At 43.5% G+C, this 22,980-nt stretch overlaps 1 protein-coding gene, 1 long non-coding RNA gene and 1 pseudogene across 9 annotated transcripts in view; 2 read left to right on the forward strand and 1 right to left on the reverse strand.

The window, feature by feature from the left end:
* Positions 1-4,729: 4,729 nt before the first annotated feature.
* ZC3HAV1L (ZC3HAV1 like) lies at positions 4,730-18,220 on the reverse strand. The gene is made up of 4 exons (XM_087431510.1): positions 17,712-18,220; positions 16,625-16,760; positions 10,949-11,207; positions 4,730-9,555 (listed from the first exon to the last, which is right to left on the reverse strand). The coding sequence occupies exons 1-4, from the start codon at positions 18,080-18,082 to the stop codon at positions 9,419-9,421; spliced, it is 903 nt and encodes a 300-aa protein (XP_087287636.1). The 5' UTR covers positions 18,083-18,220; the 3' UTR covers positions 4,730-9,418.
* LOC147918286 (short transmembrane mitochondrial protein 1 pseudogene) lies at positions 14,483-14,828 on the forward strand (annotated as a pseudogene).
* Positions 17,848-22,980, forward strand: part of LOC147918287 (uncharacterized) — a 35,972-nt gene continuing 30,839 nt past the window's right edge. For 7 of the 8 annotated variants that reach the window (XR_015552315.1, XR_015552310.1, XR_015552313.1 and 4 more), the window contains exon 1: positions 18,059-18,322. This is a non-coding gene — a long non-coding RNA (uncharacterized LOC147918287). The other variant, XR_015552321.1, reaches the window with a different exon arrangement.

Genomic DNA, 22,980 nt, shown 5'->3' on the forward strand with positions numbered 1-22,980 from the left:
GCTTCCTTCTCACCTGAAACTTCTTAAAATTGGGTATAGCGACATCTTGTCAACATCGAAGCAGAAAATAGGAGGGGGGGTTGACAGGTGAGCAAAGTTGTGAACTGATAATTTTTGGCATATTAGGAGTGGGAATCAAAGATAATCCAGAGGCGAGGGATAAAGGAGAGGGAGGAATAAAGATGATCAGCCTTTATATATATACACACACACACACACACACACACACACACACAAAATCTTTGTATATGTTATATATAGAGAGACATATATGTCTATACATATTTATATTTATATATGTTGTATATATGTATATGTGTGTGTGTATATATATATTTCTAACTTTCCAAATAAATAATTCAGGTTGTGACTATTCAAATTACAGAAAAATTTGTTCAGCACATGGTTCTACTCACAATAAACATCTTTAATGCACTTATGTATTTGCTTATAGATCAATAGCTGCTCAACAGGGAGGCCACAGAACAGAAAAAATAAAAACTAATATGTTCAATACACACTAATCCTACAGGAGCAGGTAAAAATAAAGAGAAATTTCTGAATATGGGAAAATGAACTTTGTCCTAACATCCGACTTATGCAGTTATTTTTTGATGTATATTTATGGGAAGAGGGGAGACAATCTCTGACCTCTAAATGGGCAAAATACCCAGATGCTTATGAGGCAAATATCTCTGTTTTGTCTTCTCTTCACTTGCAGAAGTTTTGGTAGCAGATACAAGCCTTTCATCTGTCAAAGGCGCAGATTTCATAGAGCAAACATAAACCTCAGACACAAAAACGGGAACAGTGCCTACAAGTTAATTGATGTCATAGCTTCACCTCCTCCCAGCCACACATATGGGATGCTCCTGGAGTATGGCCCACCGTGGCTGGAAGCCATAAGGGTTGAACTTGCTCGATACAGCTCACGGAGCTGAACAGCAGTCCTCATGCAAGATGATAGGAGAGGCAGTGGCAAATACATTCTCAATGGGAGAAGTGCAAGGTTTTGTTATTCACACACTTCAAAGTGGAGCAGTGAGAGATGGCTAGACCAACTGTCTTACCTGGAGAATATGTAGCAGCAGAAGCACACCTCTAAAATTCAGCTGATATTTTCCTTCTTGCCATAGAACAACGGGCAGGGCCACGTGGACGAGAGTACAAATAGTCATGCACCAGGTGGTCAGGAAATCCATAGAAGTGGAAACCTTCCTCTATAAACTGAATGGCAGTGGCCTGTGCACATGGAGGTTCAGGGCAAGAGGGTGGATGAGAATGTTTATCACGGAGCCGCTGATCATAGGAGGGGTTAGGGGAGGGGACAGTGAGCAGGCCCATGAGGAAGTCCTTTTGATGGTAAGCCTTTGACCTTCAGTTGTTAGGAGTGAGATGGTGTCTCAAGTAGCTCTAGGTCTTAGCCTGCCACCTGCCAGCTGTCCCTGCGCTCGTATCTTACTCAGAAGCAAAATGAAGCCCAGAGGCTTCCTCAGTGTGGGGTGGCATCAACCACCCCACCGTGTTATGGTCTTTTATAGAGCATGTCTGTTTCAGTTTGGATTGCCTGTGGTAATTTAGAAGGTAGCATCTATCGCCTCCTTATATGAATTATAAGCAATATCCATTCCCACAGGAATGAGCTTTTCCTTCCCCAATGCATGCGCGCACACACACACACTCTTCCCAGGCTTTGCTAATTCAATCAAGGATTATAAATGCTTGCCATGATGCATCAACCTACCTCCTACCAGCCCTGTTTCACAAGAAGCCTCCATTACTGAAAAGAGGCAACATGAAGTGCGCCTAGGCTAGGGTGACCAATTGTCCTGCTGTGCCCAACATTGTTCCAGGAACCCCCTTAGTCCTGGGCATACAGGGACAGTTGGACACCCTAGCTTTAGCCATACCCCAGCCTGAAGGATTTAGCCACTCTGCCCCTCATCCAAGCCTTTCCTGAACTAAGTGGTCAGTGCTGGTCTGGGTCCCTCCAGCTGCTGGCCAGAAACAAGAACCCTGCAGTATCTTGGTTTACCTCCATTGTCAACATACTGGCAGTGTTTACCATATCTTGGTTGAGGGAATAAAAGTATACCAACATCAGAAATTCTACAGCATCCTTAACGGAACTGCCTCCCCACGGCAGCACAAGAAAGGCCACCTGTCTGAGCTTCCTCCTCTGGTTGACTGTATTATAGTTAATATTTATTGCCCTTCCTGAGGGTGCATTATTGTTCTTGCCCATTGGTATTAGGCTTGGCCATGTGATCTGCAGTGCCCGTCCATGTAGGATTATACATCCCCACTCCGTTGTGCACAGAGTGGCCACATGGTTTGCTTTGACCAATGCAATGAGCGTAGGTTTAAGAGCCAGCTTGTGGTTTCCTCTTGCCAAGACACCAGAACTGGTCCAGATGAGGGCTGCTCTGTCACTCTGGGTCCAAAAGCAAAAAGGACATGGAACAGAACTGAAACTGACCGTGAGGAACACAGGGGAAAAATAAATCTTTATCATCGAGTCATGAGATTTGGGGGTCGTTTGTTGTTGCAGCGTAACCTAAACTATCTTGATGATACATCTCTACACTACGCATGAGCCCTGATTGTTTCTGTATCTTTCAGTTGGAAAGGGCTGGACATTCCCTGGACTCTGTTCAGAGTCTCAGCTGGAGGGGAGAGGGAGGATGGTGGGCTATGGTGCCAGAGGAGCTGGGCTGGGGACTCTGCTCTAGTCCCCATCACCCAGATAACTAACAGAGCAATCTGCCACGGAGTGCAGCAATCTCCTGTCACTGTGCCCTGTTCTCAAGTGCAGGAACTAGCTCAGCAAGGTAGGTCAGTGATGGGGAGCCCAGGAACGCAGCCACTTGGCAAAACATCTCATCCCTCCTATCTCACCTGGTAGGCTCGGTGTGAGAAATGGGGCCGCAGTGGGTGCAGGGGCTTAAGGCTGGAGATGTAGGGACTAAAAGAAGCCAAGCTAGACATGGTTCCAGAAAGCAAGATCCAGATGTCAGGAACTCCAACTCCTGGAGAGGCCAGAGGGAGAAACATGAACATATGAAGCCAAGAGATCAAATAAGGAAAATGTCTTATGAGAGCATCTGCCTGTGTTTTCTGGCTTGGTTTTATGGAGCTCTAGAAGAATATGAGCCTTGGAGCCAGCCCCCTGGCGTAGCGGTTAAGTGCGCGCGCTCCGCTGCTGCCAGCCCGGGGTTCGGATCCGGGTGCACACCTACGCACGGCTTGTCAGGCCATGCTGTGGCGGCATACCACATAAAGTAGAGGAAGATCGGCACAGATGTCAGCTCAGGGCCAGTCTTCCTCAGCAAAAAGAGGAGGAATGGCAGATGTTAGCACAGAGCTGATGTTCCTGCAAAAAAAACACAGCATTTCCAAGTTTTCCTTGGTCAGAGTAGCCTCGCCAAAACTTGGAAGCAGGTGTAGTCAACTCAGGTTAGTGGACACTTCTTCACTGAACTGAGAGCTTGCTATGTATACCAGAGGGAGGCAGTACTCCTACAGTATCCATGAATACAACAAAAATTTATCTGGGAGATAATATCTGAGAGTGAGCGCCTATGAGGCACCATGAGAATAAAATATTACCTTTATAAGATGAATGCATGCTCAGTTCACAAAAAACTATCACATAAAGCAAAAAGGAAATCTCAGTAAAGGTAAAACACCAGAAATTGCACAAAACTTAATCATGTTATTGCATAATAAATAAAATATAGCTTTTAATGTATGATTAAGCAGAAATTAATACAAATGTATTTTTCTAAATATCTGCCCAGAAGAACCCCTCAGGAAACAAAATGCATTCTGTGTCTTTCATCAGAATGTGTTTGTAACACACGCTGTTGAAGGTGTACGGAGATGGGCAATTCCCACGCTGACAATGAGTATAAGCCGCTATAGCCACTCTGGAAGACAATTTTGAAATACTTTTTGAGTTTTTAAAATATTTATATCTTCTGGCACAGTATATTCATGTCTAGAAATCTATTCTAAGAAAATAATCAGAAATGCAGACAAAAATTTATATACAAAAATTTGTGTACTAAAATGTAGCAAAAATAAATACCCAACAATAGGACTATGATTAAATGGTACATAAAAAATATAATGCAGCCATCAAATATAATTGCAAGCGCTTTCAATTATGTAGGAAAATGCTTACAAAATAATATCAATCCAAAATAGCATAATATGAAATTGTCTTTATAGGATACTCTCAATATATATGTGCATGAAATGACTGAAAAAAATATCCTAAAGTATTAACAGTAATTGTCTCTACACAGCAGTATTATGGGTGATTATTACTTCCTTCTTAATGCATTTCTGTATTTTCCAAAATTTCCACAATATGTTTTCCAAAAAAATCTTTTGGAAAAATATTCTGAAATAATAACAGAGAGTATAATTCAAGGTCACAGTAATACATTATTTTTAAAATAATAATGAATGTGAGGTGATGGACATGCTAACTAACCTTACTGTGATAATCATTTCACAGTAAATATATGTGTCCAATCATCACCTTGTATACCTTAAACTTCACGATGTTGTCCATCAATTATACCTCAATAAAGCTGGAAAAAATAAAAATAATAATGACATTACAAATCAATTTAGGAAAACTCAAAATAGCACTTAGAATAAAATTTATACTTTGAGCCTACAGCAATAAAAATAAAGAGGAAATCACTATATACACACACAATGTATAAACGAATTTTATTTAGGAATATATAGATGTATATACTTATAATGAAAGTTACCAAATAGGAAAAAAAGACATTTAAAGAACATATGCTATAATCAAGTGGAGTTTACTCAGAATTTAAGGCTGTTTTAATATCGTGAAAAACATTAACGTAATACTAAGTAATTTAAATGATAAAAATTATAATTATATCAAAAGATACCAATTCCTATTAAAAGCTTCTAACAAACAATGGAAGAAATTACTTCCCTTATTGAACAGAGAACATTTGTTTCAAGCCAATAATTAACTTTGTATCTAATGAAGAAATATCAAAAAATATCGTTTTATCACAATTTTATTTAACACAAAAAAACAAAATAGAAATACATAATACAAATATTTTTGCAGCTATGATTTCATATTTAGAAAAAACAAATAGGCCATCTAATACAGTTAGAACAAAGACAATTCACCAAAAGACAAATATTTTAAAAATAGGATTCTAATGATAGAGATTCTCAGACTGAGCAGCAATACAGATATATTTAGCCAAGAAAGAATTCATATAATAAGGGATATATAAGACCTACACAAAAACAAGAACAAATTATAATGAAAGAAATCAAGAAATATCAGTAATGGAGAGACTTAATTCCTTAATGAAAAGAACTGATATCATGAATATAAGTCTTAAAGAGTTAATTTTAGACCTGGACAATTCAAACTGAAGCACCAAAAAGATGTTTGCCTTATATAACACATTCCTTAGGGGAAAAAAAGATTTTTTGAATATTAAAAATATATATGTGGGGAGAAGGGGCCAGCCTGGTGGCCTAGTGGTTAAGTTCGTGCGTTCCACTTCAGCTGCCCAGGGTTTGTGGGTTTGGATCCCTGGCACGGACCTATATACCACTCATCAAGCCATGCTGTGGTGGCATCCTTCATAGAAAATAGAGGAAGACAGGCACAGATGTTAGTTCAGCGACCATCTTCCTCAAGCAAAAAGAGGAAGATTGGCAACGGATGTTAGCTCAGGGCCGATCTTCCAAAACACAACAACAACAACAACAACAACAACAACAACAAAAAGATATATATATATATTTTGGGGGAGAAAAAAGAACAACAAAAACCCATATACTGATTCAATGGATTCAAATGCAGAGTTTAATTCATTATATGGCAAAAAATATTTAACTACCAAGTGTTAGAACTACCAAGAATTTTTTTTTTCTCAAAGCTAGGGAATAAAAACACAAAGCATTGAATTATAACGTGGTAAGTGCTATGCTAGAGCTTTGAGAGCGCTGAGAGAGCCGCCTCTCTTGGGGTCAGGGAAGGCTAAACTGCATTTTAAAGAATCTCATTTTGCCAGGTTGTGAGGCACAAGGAGGGAAGGAGTGGCACTTGGAGGGAGCATCATTACAAACACAGAGTCACAGATAAAAGGGCACATTCCAGAAATTGCAGGTAGGTCAGACATACAATATTGGTCTGCATTTTAAAAACTCAATTAAAAGTCAATATTTAAAAGCCAGAAAATTTCTCATAAATATCTGGATTTCTGGCTTCTTTTGACGAATTGGACAACATGACAAACTGGGCTGCATTCCATGGAAACAAGAGGCAGATACCCCTTTTAGACAGGATAGCTTGCCACAGCACTTCCTCTCTTCCTCCATTCCTCTTACAGCCAGCTCACTGCATCCATTTAGCTCACCTTTCTGTTCCCTGTAGGCATTTGAGTTTATGACTTCTACTCCATGTGATGGGGACCAATGAAGGTTACGGCAGTCACAGCAATATGATTAGGCTTGCACATCAAAAGATCAACCAGGCAGCAAGGTGGAAGGCAGGGGGAGAGCAGGGAGGTTAGGAGATCAAGGAAATGCACAAAAGCCTACTATGTTAAAAATTAAAATGGGGCCACCATCACTGAAGTAGAGCAGAGGGCCACCTAGTACCTCCTACAAAAAAACTCTTGCAAGACGACTTGAAAACCACTTATGCATCTGTGAAATAAACGCGAGAGGTGATGAGGTTTTGAAACAAGGTTGTGTGTAGGAGATGGAAAGAAAGGGGCAGAGAAGGATAAAAATTCGAGAGATTTTTGAGGAGAAAAAAATCTCCAACACTGGGTAACCAGTTTAACCCAGGGAACAAGGAGAAAGAAGAGCATAGGACAATTTGCAGGGTTTTGGCTTAAGTCATGAGGAGGAACAAATCTGGAGGAAAGTTAATTGTTTAGTTTAGGATATGCTGGATTTGTGGAGGCTACAGATGTGCAGCTTCATCTCATAAGCCCCAATAGACTGCCAAAGAAAACTCATCTCCAACTCAAAGAGAATAACTCTCTAACAGCTGAATCATCAGACAAAAATAAGAGACAGGTATGATTATATAAAATATTTTTTATGGAATGAACACCAATAGAACTAAGATTAAAATGGAATATTATAGAATTGAATAAAATATTGCAAAAAAGATTACAGAGGGTCAATAACTTCAAATATAAAAGCATAATTATAAGATATATAAAAAGCATACAATAATGTAAAAGTGTGCAAAGCCTCTTAATGTGAAGGATATGGATTTACACGCTACACTGTTTCCATTAAGGATTTAAGATGGCTTATAACAAAAATATACATAGTAAAAGGATAAAATGTAAATAATAATAGTAAAATGTAAAAATAATTTTTTTAAAAATTAGCACCAGGAGAAATCAGAACTAGGAAAAAAGAAACAAGATGTGCAGAACACAAGGGCTTTCAGAAATACTGTTGTTGACAAGGTGAAAAGATTAACATAAGTTGCGTGACTCTTATTGTCCCTTAGGAGAAAACACAGCAATTTCTCACTTTAAAAAGGACATTTCTGCACAATAGAAAAGATAGTATTTCACAATAAAAAATTTTCTAAGTTAAATAAATTTAGCTTTACGAAAAACTCACTACCTTGTCCCTATTTCTCAAATGTTATGTTATTGCAGGGCAGTTAAAATTTTTTTAAAAACACTTAACATAATGACATCTGGGGATATTACTACAGCAAACACAAGAAAGGATTTCATAAAACTGCTTCTCTGTGGCACCCCTTGATGAAAACAAAGAACCAAACATCTCAGTACAATTTGATAAAGACAGCTGGGTGGGTGGGCGCAGAGAGAAGAGAGGAAGGGGAGAGTCAACATGAAATGGGTGAGGTATATAGATTTCTGATGGTCCATCTTGATCCACAGAAAGAACAGATACAACTTTGAGGAATGGATGAACCACACATCCTTCAAACTACAGCAATGTGGGCTTTGGTAAAAGCTTAATATGAGATGGAGAGTAGACAGTGAGGTAGAAATCTCTGGGAAGCACCCAAAAGTTATATACTCGGTGGTGCTGGGTGAGGATGGATCCACAAGAATTGGCTATCACATGAGCACAGCACAGATGACATCCTCTCATGAAAATTAAGGAGCCTAATCAAAGGCCACCCCACACCAGCAGAGCAGAGCTCCAGTAAGTAAGGGGCATGGACAAAACTCATGAAATAAAGACATACAGAAAGCAGACACACAGAAAAATATTTACCTGCACATATATGTAAAGAAATGGAAATCAAAAGATAGTATCAGGCCGGCCTGGTGGCTTAGCGGTTGGGTGCACGCGCTCCGCTACTGGCGGCCCGGGTTCGGATAACCCGGGCGCACACTGACGCACCGCTTCTCCAGCCATGCTGGGGCTGCGTCCCACATACAGCAACTAGAAGGATGTGCAGCTGTGACATGCAGCTATCTACTGGGGCTTTGGGGAAGAAAAAGGAAGAGGATTGGCAATGGATGTTGGCTCAGAGCCGGTCTTCCTCAGCAAAAAAAAGAGGAACGTTGGCACAGATGCTGGCTTGGGGCTGATCTTCCTCACAAAAAAAATAAAATAAAAAATTATAAAAAAAAAAAAAAAAGATAGTATCATTTAGCAACTATAAGCTAAGAAAAAGTAAAGAATAACTTTAAAAATTCAATATTGTGTAGATTTTAAGAATTATATTCAAAATTTGTTAGAGAGAATCAAAATACCCCAAAATAAGGGAAATGGTTAAGTATGATATATTAGTGTATTTGTGCATAAAAATGATTATGCATAATCATATGCATATGCATAATGTTCATGCATAATGAGCGTGAACAAATATGGAAAGATGCTTATGGAATATCAGGTAAAAAAATAAAGAGTATGAAGTGTACATACTCTATGAATACCACAATACATTGTGTAAATGTATAAATGTGTGTGTGTAAATGTAACCTGTGTATATGGAAAAACACTTGGCTGGGTCACAGAACAAGTCAGCAGAAACCCGCCCCTTTCAGAGGCCCCGCCAGCCAGCTGGGGAAAGCTGCAGGCAGAAGCTGCCATCTCCAGGATCTGCCCTGGACTGACCCCATCTGCACTCACGTTTTTCCCTCTCTTTGCCCGCTCAATGTCCAACCTCATCCCCAACCTCCTATCCCCAATTTTATCCTCCCAATCTGACATCTTCTCCTTTTCCATCTTCTTTAATTCTCCAACAACCTGGGAGGTAGGTCTTATCAAGACCATTACAAATAAACGATTAAATGAATAAATGGTTACAAATTAAAGCTCAACGGAAAGCTTCGTTTTCAGACCTTCCAACTGGACAAGCTTCTTCTTGTTTCACTGACGTCCACTAAGGTTTACCTGCGCACGGCTTCTTGGCCAACTGAGCAGGGACAGAAACCGGAGGACTGGCTTCTGCAGCCCCAGCTACGCATACTCCTTGTTCCTCAAGGCCCTGTGACTGCTCAGCAGAAGAAGCTGAAATATCTAAAAACAAGAACAAAGAGATGAGGTTTCCTAAGACAATGCTTTTATCACTCTAAATTTCATTTTATGTTGGAAACATCAGCCCAGCTAATCAGATCTCAGACAAAACTCCCAACACTCTGGATTTGAAGCATTCGTGCCTTCTGGATTAAAAAGAAAAGTATAGATCTATCTATCTATCTCAACAGCAAGCAGAAAGTCACTATTTCAATAGTAAGAATAGGAGAGACTCATTAAACAAGACCAGAGGAAGATAATGACAGGCCCTTAATATAGTACAGCCTAGAAGGTTCTTGCCACCATACATGGTTCCCCAGATAGCCTTGGACACTGGCATATGCAGACCCCTCCTTACCTTCAAACCACCTGCTCATAAAGTCAGCCACTACCATCCCAACATAAGAAAATCCATCTCAAAAGCTTAAAGACTCTGACTTTAGTGATATGGTTTTCCCATCAGCAATTCTCCTAATCCCACAACCCACTAAAACTGATTTTCAGCTACAAGCAAATGTAATAAGTAGCGTGAGTGCATTCTAATTGAAAGAACACCAAACCACACTTTGTAGACCTTAAGAAATGAGTTAGACTATGTATCAATATGGGAAGATATTTATGATGTTGTATAAAGTGAAAATGTAAGATACTAGGCGCCGGCCCAGTGGCGCAGGCGGTTAAGTGCGCATGCTCTGCTGCGGCGGCCCGCGGTTCGCCGGTTCGGGTCCCGGGCACGCACCAATGCACCGCTGTCAGACCATGATGTGGCAGCGTCCCATATAAAGTGGAGGAAGATGGGCATGGATGTTAGTCCAGGGCTGATCTTCCTCACAAAAAAAAATGTAAGATACTAAACTAATGCATACTTTGACCACAACTGGACTAGTACTTGTATAATAACAGGACTGAAGGGCCTACAATTAAATGGTAACAATTATTGTGGATCAGAGAGAGCAGAGTCATATGCAGTTTTTATTTCTACTCTCTATTTTCCAAATTTTTCTGTAATGTGGTTAAAATTTCCTAAAAATTAAAAAAGAAAAGACTGTAATTCAATTTAATGAAAGAAAGCCATCCCTGCATTATGCTTACTTTTTTAGTCACCAGCCCATCTCCCTCTTCTTTTTTCCTAACAAAGCTGTTAAGACTGTTCTACCTACTTCCAGACCCCCAACTTACTGAGGAGCTACTTGCGCAGATGCCAGTAGCTGGCAGCACTGAAAGTAAGCTCCATCTCTTCCCCTTGGTCAGAATCACAGCTCCATATCATAAAATGTTGACTGTCCTAAGCTTCCCCAAGGACAGAGGAGCACATATGAAGTGCTTTCTCCCCAGACTCACTTGCAAGTCAAAACTACATGGTTGATAGTGCTCTGTCTCCCTCTGATATGCTCACCTTTATTTTCGAGCATCTTGTGCAGCTTCATGTGCCTGTAGGTAGAGATTATCTGAAAATTAACAATACTCGGAATATTCAGTCCTTGGTCTTGCAGCAGCTTCAGGGCCGAAGCATGAATGAGCTGATGGGACCGTTTGCATTTCTGAAGTTTGCACTCTCCCCTGACAAAGGACTTGCACACGTGGAACTTGTTGCATTTATCCTTGAGGTTGCAGTAACCATACAGCGCTTCACCTTTGTTGTAGAGTAAACAGACCTGGTATAGAAATGAGGCAACACTTAAAACATTTGTTTTCCCTCTAGCCTTTAAACCAATAAATGACAGCTTCTCTAAATGGCAACTTGTGGTCATCAACTGCTGTTAAACTCAACGGATGAAGGGCGGCTGGGTAGTGTAATCGTACCCCCACCCAGATCTCCCCCAGCTGCCACTAATGCACAGCTGCCCCTCTCTGACCTTGACCCTCAGTTGATGCACCCTCCTCTCCCACACCCTGTAGCCAATGAGTGAATTCTATGCAGGTACAAAAGGCTGGCCCCCTTGCCTCAAGGCTAGAACAATTCTTCAGTGTAATTTCTGCTCCAGAGCCCTGCCAGGAAGCAAGACAAGGTCAGACTTTACCCTGCTTGTAGCTTTTCCCTCCTTGTATCCTGATTCCCTCTTTTATATACCTTACAGAATTTACCCGAGGAGCCCTCCTTCCATAAATCACATGCACCTAAATCCCCAAGTCAGGATCTGCTTCCAGGGAAACCAACCTACACAGGTAGCATGAGCAGAAATTTATCATCCAAACAAGAGCATTTTTTAGGGAGCACTATTAGTAATTACATTGGGACAACTAACGTAAACTGGGTCTGTCCCAAGCAAACCAAGAGCCTCCTGATGGAGAACTTTATAATGATGGATCAGCCTGTCAACCCTAAAACCACTAATCAATCTTAACCTCACACACAAAAAAGATGACAAGACATTGTGTACCTCCTAATGTGATACAATAGGAAACATAGCTGTTTAGGTTTTAGCATGATTCTGACATTGCTGGAAAACCCCCAGTCCCAGGCAAGCGGGGACAGTTAGTCACCCTAACAATGCACCACACATACAAAAAATTCTTGCTACAAAAATTGAACCTAAAGCCAATCAAACCTCCAGCTCTAACTATCAATTCACAGAAAGTTCAGTGGGTAGAGGAACATATTAAATGATATTAGAGGAATGCAATCAGTCAAACCTAAAAATTCTACTGGACACAAATCACCCGGTTTAAAGCAAAATGGTATCCTACCTATAACTGTGACACCCATTTTCTAAAACGAATTCATAATTTTAGAGCAATTCCTACTTCCCCTAAAGAATTCCTATAAAATAGTTTTGAAATTTAAATGATTCTAAAACTTATCTGAAAAAGAAAAAAAGAACTGATTAAAGAAAAAAATTGAAAAAGAGTAATGGGTGTCCACTTGTGCCATCATATATCAAAACATAAACTACTTTAATTCAACTAGTACGACACTAGTTCAAGAATGTACAGGAGATCAAGGAAAACAGATCCTAGACCTAGCACCCAAATCATAATCATCTATTCCTTAAAGATTTGTTAGAGCTGAAAGAAAAACTAGATGAGCCTAATGTTTTCTTGTAGAAGACTTTTAACTAACACTCTGGTTTTGTGGGTTTTTTAATTTTTAATTTTAATAATTTTATTTTTAAAAAAAACTATTCTGGCTATTTCTTCTTGAATCAGTTTTGATGAGCTATATTTTTCTAGAAATTTGTCCATTTCATGTAAGTTTTCAAATGTATCAGCATAGCTTTTTCCATATTTCCAGAGTGTGTGTTTTCCAACACTACCCAGCAATTCTCAGCAGATACTGACCAGGTATCCCACAAATTTAACTCAATTCTGAGACTATCTCCAGGTCTATCTCCCAGATAATACAAATACTAGATCCCACAGGTTAAGGGGTCAGTCCCACAAGACTGCACCCACTTCAGATGTCAACTCCAAGTCCAGGTTGTCACCTGTGCTTCTGACCTACCAGCTAGAGATGGGAAGTTCCCACAACCCCTTTCTTGGGTTCAATTAATTTGCTAGAAAGGCTTACAGAACTCAAGAGAAACATTTTTACTTACTAGAATACCAGTTTATTATAAAAGGATATAACTCAGGAACAGCCAGATGGAAGAGATGGATAGGGCAAGGTGTGTGGGAAGAGGCACTGAGATTCCATGCTCTCTGAGCACTCCACTCTCCCAGCACCTCCACGTGTTCACCAACCCGGAAGCTCTCTGAAACTCATCCTTTTGGGTTTTTATGGAGGCTTCATTACATAGGTATGACTGATTAAGTCGTTGGTCATTGGTAACTGAACTAAATCTTAGGGTCCAGCCCCGTGGCTTAGCGGTTAAGTGCGCACGCTCCGCTACTGGCGGCCCCAGGTTCAGATCCCGGGTGCGCATGGACGCACCCCTTGTCCGGCCATCCTGAGGCGGCGTCCCACATACAGCAACTAGCAGGATGTGCAACTATGACATACAACTATCTACTGGGGCTTTGGGGAGGAAAAGGGAGAAAAAAAAAAGGAGGAGGATTGGCAATGGATGTTAGCTCAGGGCCGGTCTTCCTCAGCAAAAAAAGAGGAGGATTGGCATGGATGTTAGCTCAGGGCTGATCTTCCTCACAAAAACAAACAAATAAATAAAATAAAAATAAAAATAAACTAAATCTTAGCCCCTCTCCCCTCCAGGAGGTGGGGGGTGGGACTGAAAGTTTCAACCCTCTAATTACATGATTGGTTCTCCTGGCTTCCAGCTCCCATCCTTAGGTGACTTAGGGGCTTTCCAAAAGTCACCTCATCAACATAACAAAAAGTCTTTATCATTCGAAACACTTAGGAAATTTTAGGAGCTCTGTACTAGGAAAAGGGATGAAGACCAAATATAGATTTCCTATTATAAATCACAATATTTGTCCCTCATTGATTTCTTATTGTGTATTACATCCGTTATTATGTACTGTATCGTTAGGTGTGTGATAAAAAGGGATCATCAGGCATTTTCACACACGAGTTGTGAGGTACCATTTGTGCCTCATCCGGTGTGATCATCTATGGTCCCTGCTGTCCAAGTGGCCATGTTTTGCGCCACATGACACACACCTCCAGTCTCAGCTGATAGGACCAGGGGTGGGCTCCTGTCCTAACTGCAGCCAACCCGCTGGCTGCTCACAGAACACTGAAGTAGTCTAATATGACAAGAGGAGGCTGGATCCAGGATATCTGGGTAGAAGTCATAAAGAAAAAGATTCGATAGGTTTAACAACATAAAAACATTAAACTTCTATAAGACAGAAAATTTCATAAAAACTAAAAGGTGGGGCTGGCCTGGTGACATAGTGGTTAGGTTTGCATGCTCCACTTCGGTGGCCCAGGGTTCACAGGTTCAGATCCTGGGCGCGGACCTACACACCGCTCATCACGCCATGCTGAGGTGGTGTCCCACATACAAAATAGAGGAAGATTGGCACGATGTTAACTCAGCGACAATCTTCCTCAAGTGAAAAAGAGAAAGATTGGCAACAGATGTTAGCTCAGGACCAATCTTCCTCACCAAAAAAAAAAAAAAACCTAAAAGGTAAACAGAGGTTGCACTGCCCCTTCCCTCTGAGAGAGGAAGGAGTGGACCCTGCCTCATAGCTGCTGCCATCCTCCTCTCCCTTCCTGTCAATCACCTGCTCCAGCTGCTGCTTGGATGACATCTGGCAACATGGTTGGACTGTATCTGGCTCATAACCATGACATACCAAACCTGGTTTCAAAACTTGAAGAAATTAGAAAGGAGATGGATGCCAAGAAGAAACCTCTTGGCTCCTAAGGCTGACTCCAGTGCTGCCTTCTAGGTACAGACTCTGCTGCCTTGAGGGCAGCTTCTGCCATCTGAACCAAAGGCTCCCGTTCACACCTCCAGCCTGGTCTTTCTTCCCTTCTAGACTCTGAAAGACTTTAGAGTTAAAAAGGGACCACAATCAGGAACTACCCTCTATGTTCCCAACATCTTCCCTTTTCTCCACCTCTCTTCCAGCATCTTGAGAATGTAAGTGGGCCCTGGAGGACCAGTTCAACTAACCCCATCTTATCAACAGAGTAATTAAGGGTGTTTTTTTAGGAACTAAGACCCCTTGTCCAGTTCAAGCCGGTGGAGACCACCAACCCATCAACTGGGCCTACGCAAATGCTCCATAAACAACTTTTTGGACGTCAAGGAGCTAAAAACCCCACCCTCAGATCATGGTAATGCCGCCACCATTTTGTGAACATGCATCCTATGAAGAGGCATGAAGCTTGACTACACTTGTGCAGATCATCAATTACCTCACTCCTCCTTACTTCCAGTCATCTATCTCCACACTTCAGACTGCCCTGCCCTTTATCCCATAAATTGTGCCGCAAGCTCTGGATCAGGGACACAGATCTGAGAGCATATGCCCCGTCTCCTTGCAGATCAATCTTGCAGTATAAAGCTGATTTCTTTCCCCACAAGCTGATGTCATAATAACTGGCTTTTTTTTTTAAAACTCACTGGGCAAGAGAACCCCAATTTTGTGCAGTAACAAGAATGACTATGATGGGGTCGGCCCAGTGGCGTAGTGGTTAAGTTCGCTTGCTCCGCTTTAGTGGCCCGGGGTTTGCGGGTTCGGATCCCAGGCGCAGACCTACACATCACTCATCAAGCCATGCTGTGGCAGCGTCTCACATACAAAATAGAGGAAGATTGGCACAGATGTTAGCTCAGGACCAATCTTCCTCAAGCAAAAAGAGGAAGATTGGCAACAGATGCTAGCTCAGGGCCAGTCTTCCTCACCAAAAACAAACAAATAAACAAACAAACAAAAAGAATGACTATGGTAGAATCATTGTGCTAGATTAGAAAATCCTACTTTTAATTGGTACTCTTGTAATATCTTCTTTTGGGGTTCCAACTATTTTCTTTAAAAAAATTCTTGTGTACAGCTAAACAGATACAAACATGATAATTTTGCCATTATAGCAGTTACAATGTGTACTTTTTAAGCATCTGGAACTAAATCATGTTGTTTCAAAGCAATTAAAATTAATATCTAAAGCCCAAAAAAAGTAAATGAGGAGAATACTTGTAACAAATGTGACCAAAAACAGGGATTTGTATAATTAAAGACATGATAACCTAAAAGGAAAAGACAAATGCCTCAATAGAAAATCAGGCAAAAGCATAAACAGGCAATTCACAAAACACAGGCTTCATAGTCAGACAGACTTAAATTCAAATCTGCCATTTATTATATGAGCTTGGGCAAGTTATTTAATCTCTCTGAGCCTCTGCTTCCTCACCTGTAAAATGGGGAGAGGAATATCTCACTCACAGGTTATTAACCAGCTAAGGTATATGAATTGCTTAGCATTCAGTAAGCATCAAAAAACCAGTAGCCATTGTTATTTCTATACCACACAGGTCCATCACTCCCTGTGTGTATCAAAGTTCGATAAAATCAGAGATTCCAGAAAAGTCAGCACTGTCCTATAACCCGCGACCCCATACAACCTCAGGCTGTCCTCTGCAAGCAGACTTCTGATGTTCTCCCCTGACTTCTGTCAGGGTGCAGGCAATATGAGGGTGACTTCTTGGTGACTCACCTCTGGTAAAAGGCAGGGGTCGTTCTGCAAAAGCAGGATCCGAAGCTGGGCCTCATTCAGGCCAAAAAGTCCGTGGTTTTTCAGGACTTGGATGTTGACAGGCGTGTGGATGTCATGGGAAAGGGTGCAGGTAGACCTGGGAGAACACAAAGCTCTGATCAGAGGCCCAGGGGCAGGGGACGGTCTGTCAGATTCCTGCCCGCGGGCCGCTTTCAACTTGTTTTTAAACAATTTCCGTGAACCACAGATACTGCAGCCGAATAAGCTCTGATTATGGGAAGGCGGGGTTGAAGCAACTCCCGTCCCAGGGTCATTTTCGTTTTAAATGAGGACGCCTCAAAACCAAGGATACCCCCTCCCCCAGTCACCTGCCTTGACTGAGGGTGCCCACCAGTTCTGTGGGTGACTGCACTGGCCTTCTCCGCCCCAAACAAGTGCCCACCCCCCACCCCCGCCCACCAACGTTAAAAAGAACGCCAGCGCCCAGTCCCGCTTTGGGGGCTGGAGTAAACCCAAGAAGACTGCAGGCTGGAGGCGCCTCAACGAGCTCGCCCAAGTCATCCGCCCTCAGTTTCCCGGGGTCTCCCTTCCGTAAAACTGTGTGCTTATGTGGGAAAGGCAATCTCTGCATAAAGAGGCCATGGACCTCGTGGGACCCGCAAGTGCCCCCAAAAGGACCACTGGATTAAATGAACTCAAAAGTCCCCATTCTGCTTTGTCCCGGCCATTGCTGTGCAGGATCCCGGGGGCAGGAGCTGCCATTTTTTTGGCGAGGGGTGGTTAAGCAAGCCAGATTGCGACGACCCTCCGCCTCATTCTGCGCCGGAGCGGGGCGCGCAGGGGCGGCCTCCCTCGGAGGATCCTGAGGGGCCCCTTCCCGCGGCTTCTCTTCCGCCCTTTCGGAGGGGGTCGTCCAGCCTCCGGACGAACGGCCCCTTTTCTCGTTGCTGTGGGCTCCTGCTTCCAGCCGGACAGGCCAGGCCCGCGACCCCCGCGCGGGGATCGCCCCGCCGCCGCCGCCCCGGGAGGCCGCCCCGTCCCGCCCGCCGCCCGCCGCCCGCCGCCCGCAGCCCCGCCGCCGCCTCACCAGCAGTCGCGGTTCGGGCACTTGCCCAGCATGTGGCGGCGGCAGAGGTGCAGCTGGTCGCAGGCCTTGCACTCGCCGCGCTGGTAGCGGGCGCAGAGGCGCGCGGAGGACACGGCCACCACCCTCCAGGCCGAGGGCCCGCCGCCGCCCGCGCCGCCCGCGCCCGCCGCCGCCTCGGCCTCGGCGTCCCAGAGGCCCTCCCGCAGCTCCACCTCCTGCAGCAGGAAGCGCTCGGGCCCGGCCTGGCGCAGCACGGCCCGCAGCCGCGCCTCCGAGAGCTCCACGTTGCCGCGCAGGTCCTGGAGGAACATGCGGCCGCCGTTGGCGCACAGCACCTTGGTGAGGAAGGAGCACACCGTGGGCTCCGCCATGGTCGCCGCCCGGGCCGCGGGCCGCCAGCGCGCAAATCCGAGGCGGGCAGACTCCTCCCAGTCACGTCCACGCTTTCAAACCGCGAGCCAGGACGGGCCTGGGGAAGGGCGGGCGAGGGGCGGCGGCCGTGGGCCGCGGCCGTGGAAGGAGGGCCCCGGGGCCTGCGGTCCGCCCCTGGACGCGCATCAGGCACGGGCAGCCTTTACTGAGCGCCTGCTCTGTGCCAGGCACGCCTCAAGGTGAGTCCTTGCCTTCAGGGCCGTGTACAGTGGAGGAGTCGTGACATGCAAGCAAATGCGAGAATGTGAGGTACTGGTAAGGGCTGCAAAGAAGATAAAATAGGGAATGTGCTAGAAGGTGCGTGGCCCGGTGGCTTAGGTAGTTGGTAGAGGAAGGTCTCTGAGGAGGTGGCCAATACCGCATGTGGCTGTTGGGCAGTTGAAAGGTGACCAGTCCCAATCAAGATGTGATGTAAGTGTGAAATACACACACTGTATTTCGAAGATTTAGAACGAAATCATTAACTTTATATTAATCATGTTAAATTGATAATTAAATAAAATGTTATTACATTTCATCTGTTTTACTTTTCTCATGTGGCTATGAGAAAATTTTAAATTAGGTATGTGGCTCACTTTATATTTCTGTTGGACGGCACTGGTCTAGACTTGTGCATTTATTTTAGTTTTTTTTTAAGTTGTTTATTTATTTACTTTTTGAGGAAGACTTCCCTGTGCTAACATCTGTTGTCAATCTTCCTCTTTTTCTTTTTTCTCCCCAAAGCTCCAGTACTTAGTTGTGTATCATGGTTGTAGAGTTGTAGCTCTTCTATGTGGGATGCCACCTCAGTATGGCTTGATGAGCTGTGAGTAGGTCCTCGCCCAGGATCCAAACCGTTTGCAGAAGTGCAGCACCGAACTTAACCCCTAGGCCACTGGGCTGGCCCCCTGAAGGTTATTTTAAACTAAAGACATTTGAGCTTCAACAGATGCGGAAAGAAGCCTTCTTGGAGCTTCTCTTATTTCAAAAAAGCAGAAACTTCTAGGAGTGAGGCTGCCATAGATACTCTCTCTGGGGGAGTTTTGTGACCATGAAGAAAAAAAATAAAGCTGAGATCACTGGCACCTGCATAAACAAACATCACAAACTTCCTTATCTCTTGTTTGCTCCTCTAGAAACCCATTTGTTCTTCCCATGGAAGGCTTTCTCCCTGCTCCTTCTCCCCTATTAAGATAGGTACATAAACCTCCTCTTTACCTGTTGAGGGAATCACTTCTTTTTCATATGCGTATGAATGAACTTTTTTTTTCTCCTGTTAATCTGTCTGTTGTCAGTTAAATTCACAGGCCCCCAGGAACTAAACCTAAGAGGATAGAGGAAAAGTTTTTCCTCCCAGGTAGTGGGTAAATATCCCACGGCATTATTCCTTAGGTGGAACAACTTGGACGTGTATATTCCATAGTCTCCCCAAGTTCCTCAATGAAACTGAGCCCCGGTTGCCCACAGCCATACCCTGCTCATCAGCACACCTTGTACTGCCTTCCTTTCCCTGTCTCACCTCCCCTTCCCTGTCTCACCTCCCCATTTCCCAACCAGTGTTTCTTGGGATCACCTCCCAAGTAAACTGCTTGCATTCAATCTTTTTCTGTTTGCTTCTGAGGGAACGCAACCTAGGATATAAACTGATAACGAGGTTAGAGAAAAATTAGAGGGTCATTCGTGGACACACAGGAGAGAGCTTCAAGGAGGAAATGGTCAGCGTTATAAAATACTGCAGGGAGTTTTCTTTCCTACAAGGGCATTGATAAACTAGGCAAGTTTATTTCAGAGGTATAATGAGAAAAGGCAGATTTCTGTAGGTTAAAGAAAAAAAAAAAGAATGGAGAAGTCCAGGGATTATAGACCACTTTTTAAAATGTTATCTGAGAGGGTAAGGTAAGGATAAAATGATAATTAGAGGAAGACATAAGATTGAGGGAGGTGGGCCGGCCCTGTGGCTTAGCAGTTAAGTGCGCGCGCTCTGCTGCTGGTGGCCCGGGTTCAGAACCCCGGGCCCGCACCGACGGACCGCCTCTCCGGCCATGCTGAGGCCGCGTCCCACATACATCAACTAGAAGGATGTGCAGCTATGACATACAACTATCTACTGGGGCTTTGGGGGGAAAAAAAATAAATAAAATCTTTAAAAAAAAAAAAAAGATTGAGGTATTGCATTTTAGGCGAGACAGACATAGTTATATGCTAAGTGAAAAGAGCCAGTAAGAAGGGAAAGTTGAAAATACGGCTAAGAAGAATGGTAATTCAGTGGATGAGGTTCAGAAGGCCGTGGGAAAGAACAGGACGCTGGAAGAATTAACCTCAGACAAAAGGAGAAATACCTCTTCCATTTAGACAAGAGGAAAAGAGGCAAGGATGAGTGCGTGAAAAGACAAGTTTGCAGGCTTAAGAGGAAGAAGTAGCAAAGCCCTAATAGTTGTTTATATTGTGGTGGTTGTTCAGTATAAGACAAGACCAGGAATGGGTGGAAGAGGCTGGTAAAGGTTGAACAAAGCCGTCCTGCGAGAATGGGGAGAATGCAGACAGGTGGGATTGATGGGCAGTGCAGAGGGCTTTGCCAAGGTTGAATACTAAGAATTTGTAGTGGTGTTAATCCAAACAGCTCTGCTGTTCTCTCTGAAAATACTCAATGTTTAGAAACAGAATTTGATTAATCTACTGTTAAGTTGGCCATATGGATGGGACATAAAGTCAGAGGTTCTGGGTGATTGAAAGTATTAATTCAGGGGCCAGCCCCAAGGCGTAGCAGTTAAGTGTGCGCGCTCTGCTGCTGGCAACCCGGGTTCGGATCCCGGGCGTGCACCAATGCACCGCTTGTCAGGCCATGCTGTGGCGGCATCCTATATAAAGTGGAGTAAGATGGGCAGAGATGTCAGCCTAGGGCCAGTCTTCCTCAACAACAACAACAACAAAAAAACAAAAAAAACCCACATCCTTGATTTCATGAAGCATCACAGCCTCTGAGTTGAAAATAAAAACCTTAAAAAAAGAAAGTATTAATTGAGAGAGTAGTCAGGTGCTGACTAATGGGCTGGAGGTTAGAGAAGGAAGGAAGGAAGTAAAGACAGGAGGGGACTGAATGTATATGGAGAAAGTAGATGTAAGGAATGTGAGAGAGCGAGCGAGCTAAAAGGGCAGGTCAGAGGTGGAATACATAAGTTTACAATTTCAGAAAAGAGTGGTTCTAGAGCAATTATGACTAATGACAGTGGGGCAATAGATGTGGATGCCGGGAATAGAGTGAAGATGATGAAGACAAAGAGGTTAAGGAGATCTAAGGCTAGGAGAGTTGGTTGTCCACAATGAATGTTGAAGGAAGATGGGGGGACTTGAGTGGAGGGGAAGACTGTGAGCCAGAGCAAGTCTTTGATGAGTGTGGAGGCAGGACCAGGAGTATATGCAGGAGTTAATGGGGGAAGAGTGGGGAAGAGAGAGAGAAGTTGAGACTGTTCCTGTAGAGAGCTAGCATAGTACTGTGGTTAATATGTGGGTTCTGGAGCTGGACTCTAGGGATTCATAATCCTGGTTCTGTTACTCATAAACCACGAACTGGGTAAGTTATTTGACCTCTCAGCAGAGGTATATTTCTGGAGTCAGAAGTGTGTGATAGGGCTGGCCCCGTGGCTTGGTGGTTAAGTGCGCGCGCTCCGATGCTGGTGGCCCGGGTTCGGATCTCGGCACGCACCAAGGCACCACTTCTCCATCCATCCTGAGGCCGAGTCCCGCATACAGCAACTAGAAACTAGGAGGATGTGCAGCTATGACATACAACTATCTACTGGGGCTTTGGGGAAAATAAATAAATAAATAAAATCTTAAAAAAAAAAAAAAAAAGAAGTGTGTGATAACTGGAGTATGGGAATAAATAAGATCATTCGTGGGAAAGTATGTAAAGGAAGAAGATGGAAAAAAAAATCCAGAGCAGACTCGTGGGCAATGTGGAGTTTCAGGAAAAAAGGGAGATATGAGGGACTGGATGAAGATGACAGGCAGATTCACAAGGGGATGGAAAAGAGAAACACAGGAGGTTGAGGTTAGGGGTGGTTTTTTAGGATTTGAGTTTTTAGGATTTGGGCAGTTCCTTGTAAATTCTGATATACTCTCCAACTCAGACTCTGAAGCTCATTCTCAAACAAATGATGATGACTGCTCCAGGCACACTTCTCTAGCACTTTTGAACGAGTCCCTCCAAGGACGTGCACTAACGTCACCGTCATAACCTTATAAATGAAATCTGCCTGTTATCCCGGCACTCTTTCCCGGCCGTGTCCTTCACCATCGCCCTGGGGCCCTAACCATGCATTCAGCACTCAGCATTCATTGCCTTTTATGGTAGTGATGAATAAAGGAAAAGGATATACTGGAGTATATCCTATTGTATGTGAGGAGGCCATTTGGTTTAAAACTAATTCGGCCTGACCTTGTTTTTTCAGAAAGGCCTGACGTGGCCTGTCGAACATGCATTGTACATTGCTTTAAACATTTACAATGTCCCAAAGCCAAGAATGATGCTCTTAAAGATAGGGATGTTGCCTCCCAATAACGGCATTTCTTTAAGGATAAGTATTTCTTCCCAGAAACTAAGGATTAATTCCTGACCTGCTGACCACCAACTTGCTGTGCTTACCTTGTGACCACTGACCTGCTGTGCTAGCTAAGCATCTCGTGACAGGAGTAAAAGAGACATTCCTGTAATATGTGATGTATGCTCTTTGTTCCAAGACGGCAAGACGGTATATAACCACTCTGCACACCCCACTTCTTTGGAGTGCTTCCTTCCTTGGGGAAGGGAGCCCCAGGCTATAGTCCTCATACCTGGCTCATATAATAAACTCGCCCC

The sequence above is a fragment of the Ceratotherium simum genome, chromosome 1 (genome assembly GCF_057802395.1).
Source record: "Ceratotherium simum simum isolate JZ-2026a chromosome 1, ASM5780239v1, whole genome shotgun sequence".
NCBI classification, from domain to species: domain Eukaryota; kingdom Metazoa; phylum Chordata; class Mammalia; order Perissodactyla; family Rhinocerotidae; genus Ceratotherium; species Ceratotherium simum.

Excerpts from the sequence above, each read along its gene's own strand:
- ZC3HAV1L (XM_087431510.1), bottom strand. The coding sequence starts at position 18,082 with ATGGCGGAGCCCACGGTGTGCTCCTTCCTCACCAAGGTGCTGTGCGCC. Across the intron at positions 16,761-17,711 it reads TGCCCGAACCGCGACTGCTG|GTCTACCTGCACCCTTTCCC; the intron begins GTGAGGCGGCGG and ends GTGTTCTCCCAG. Across the intron at positions 9,556-10,948 it reads CAAGATGCTCGAAAATAAAG|ATATTTCAGCTTCTTCTGCT; the intron begins GTGAGCATATCA and ends TCTTGTTTTTAG.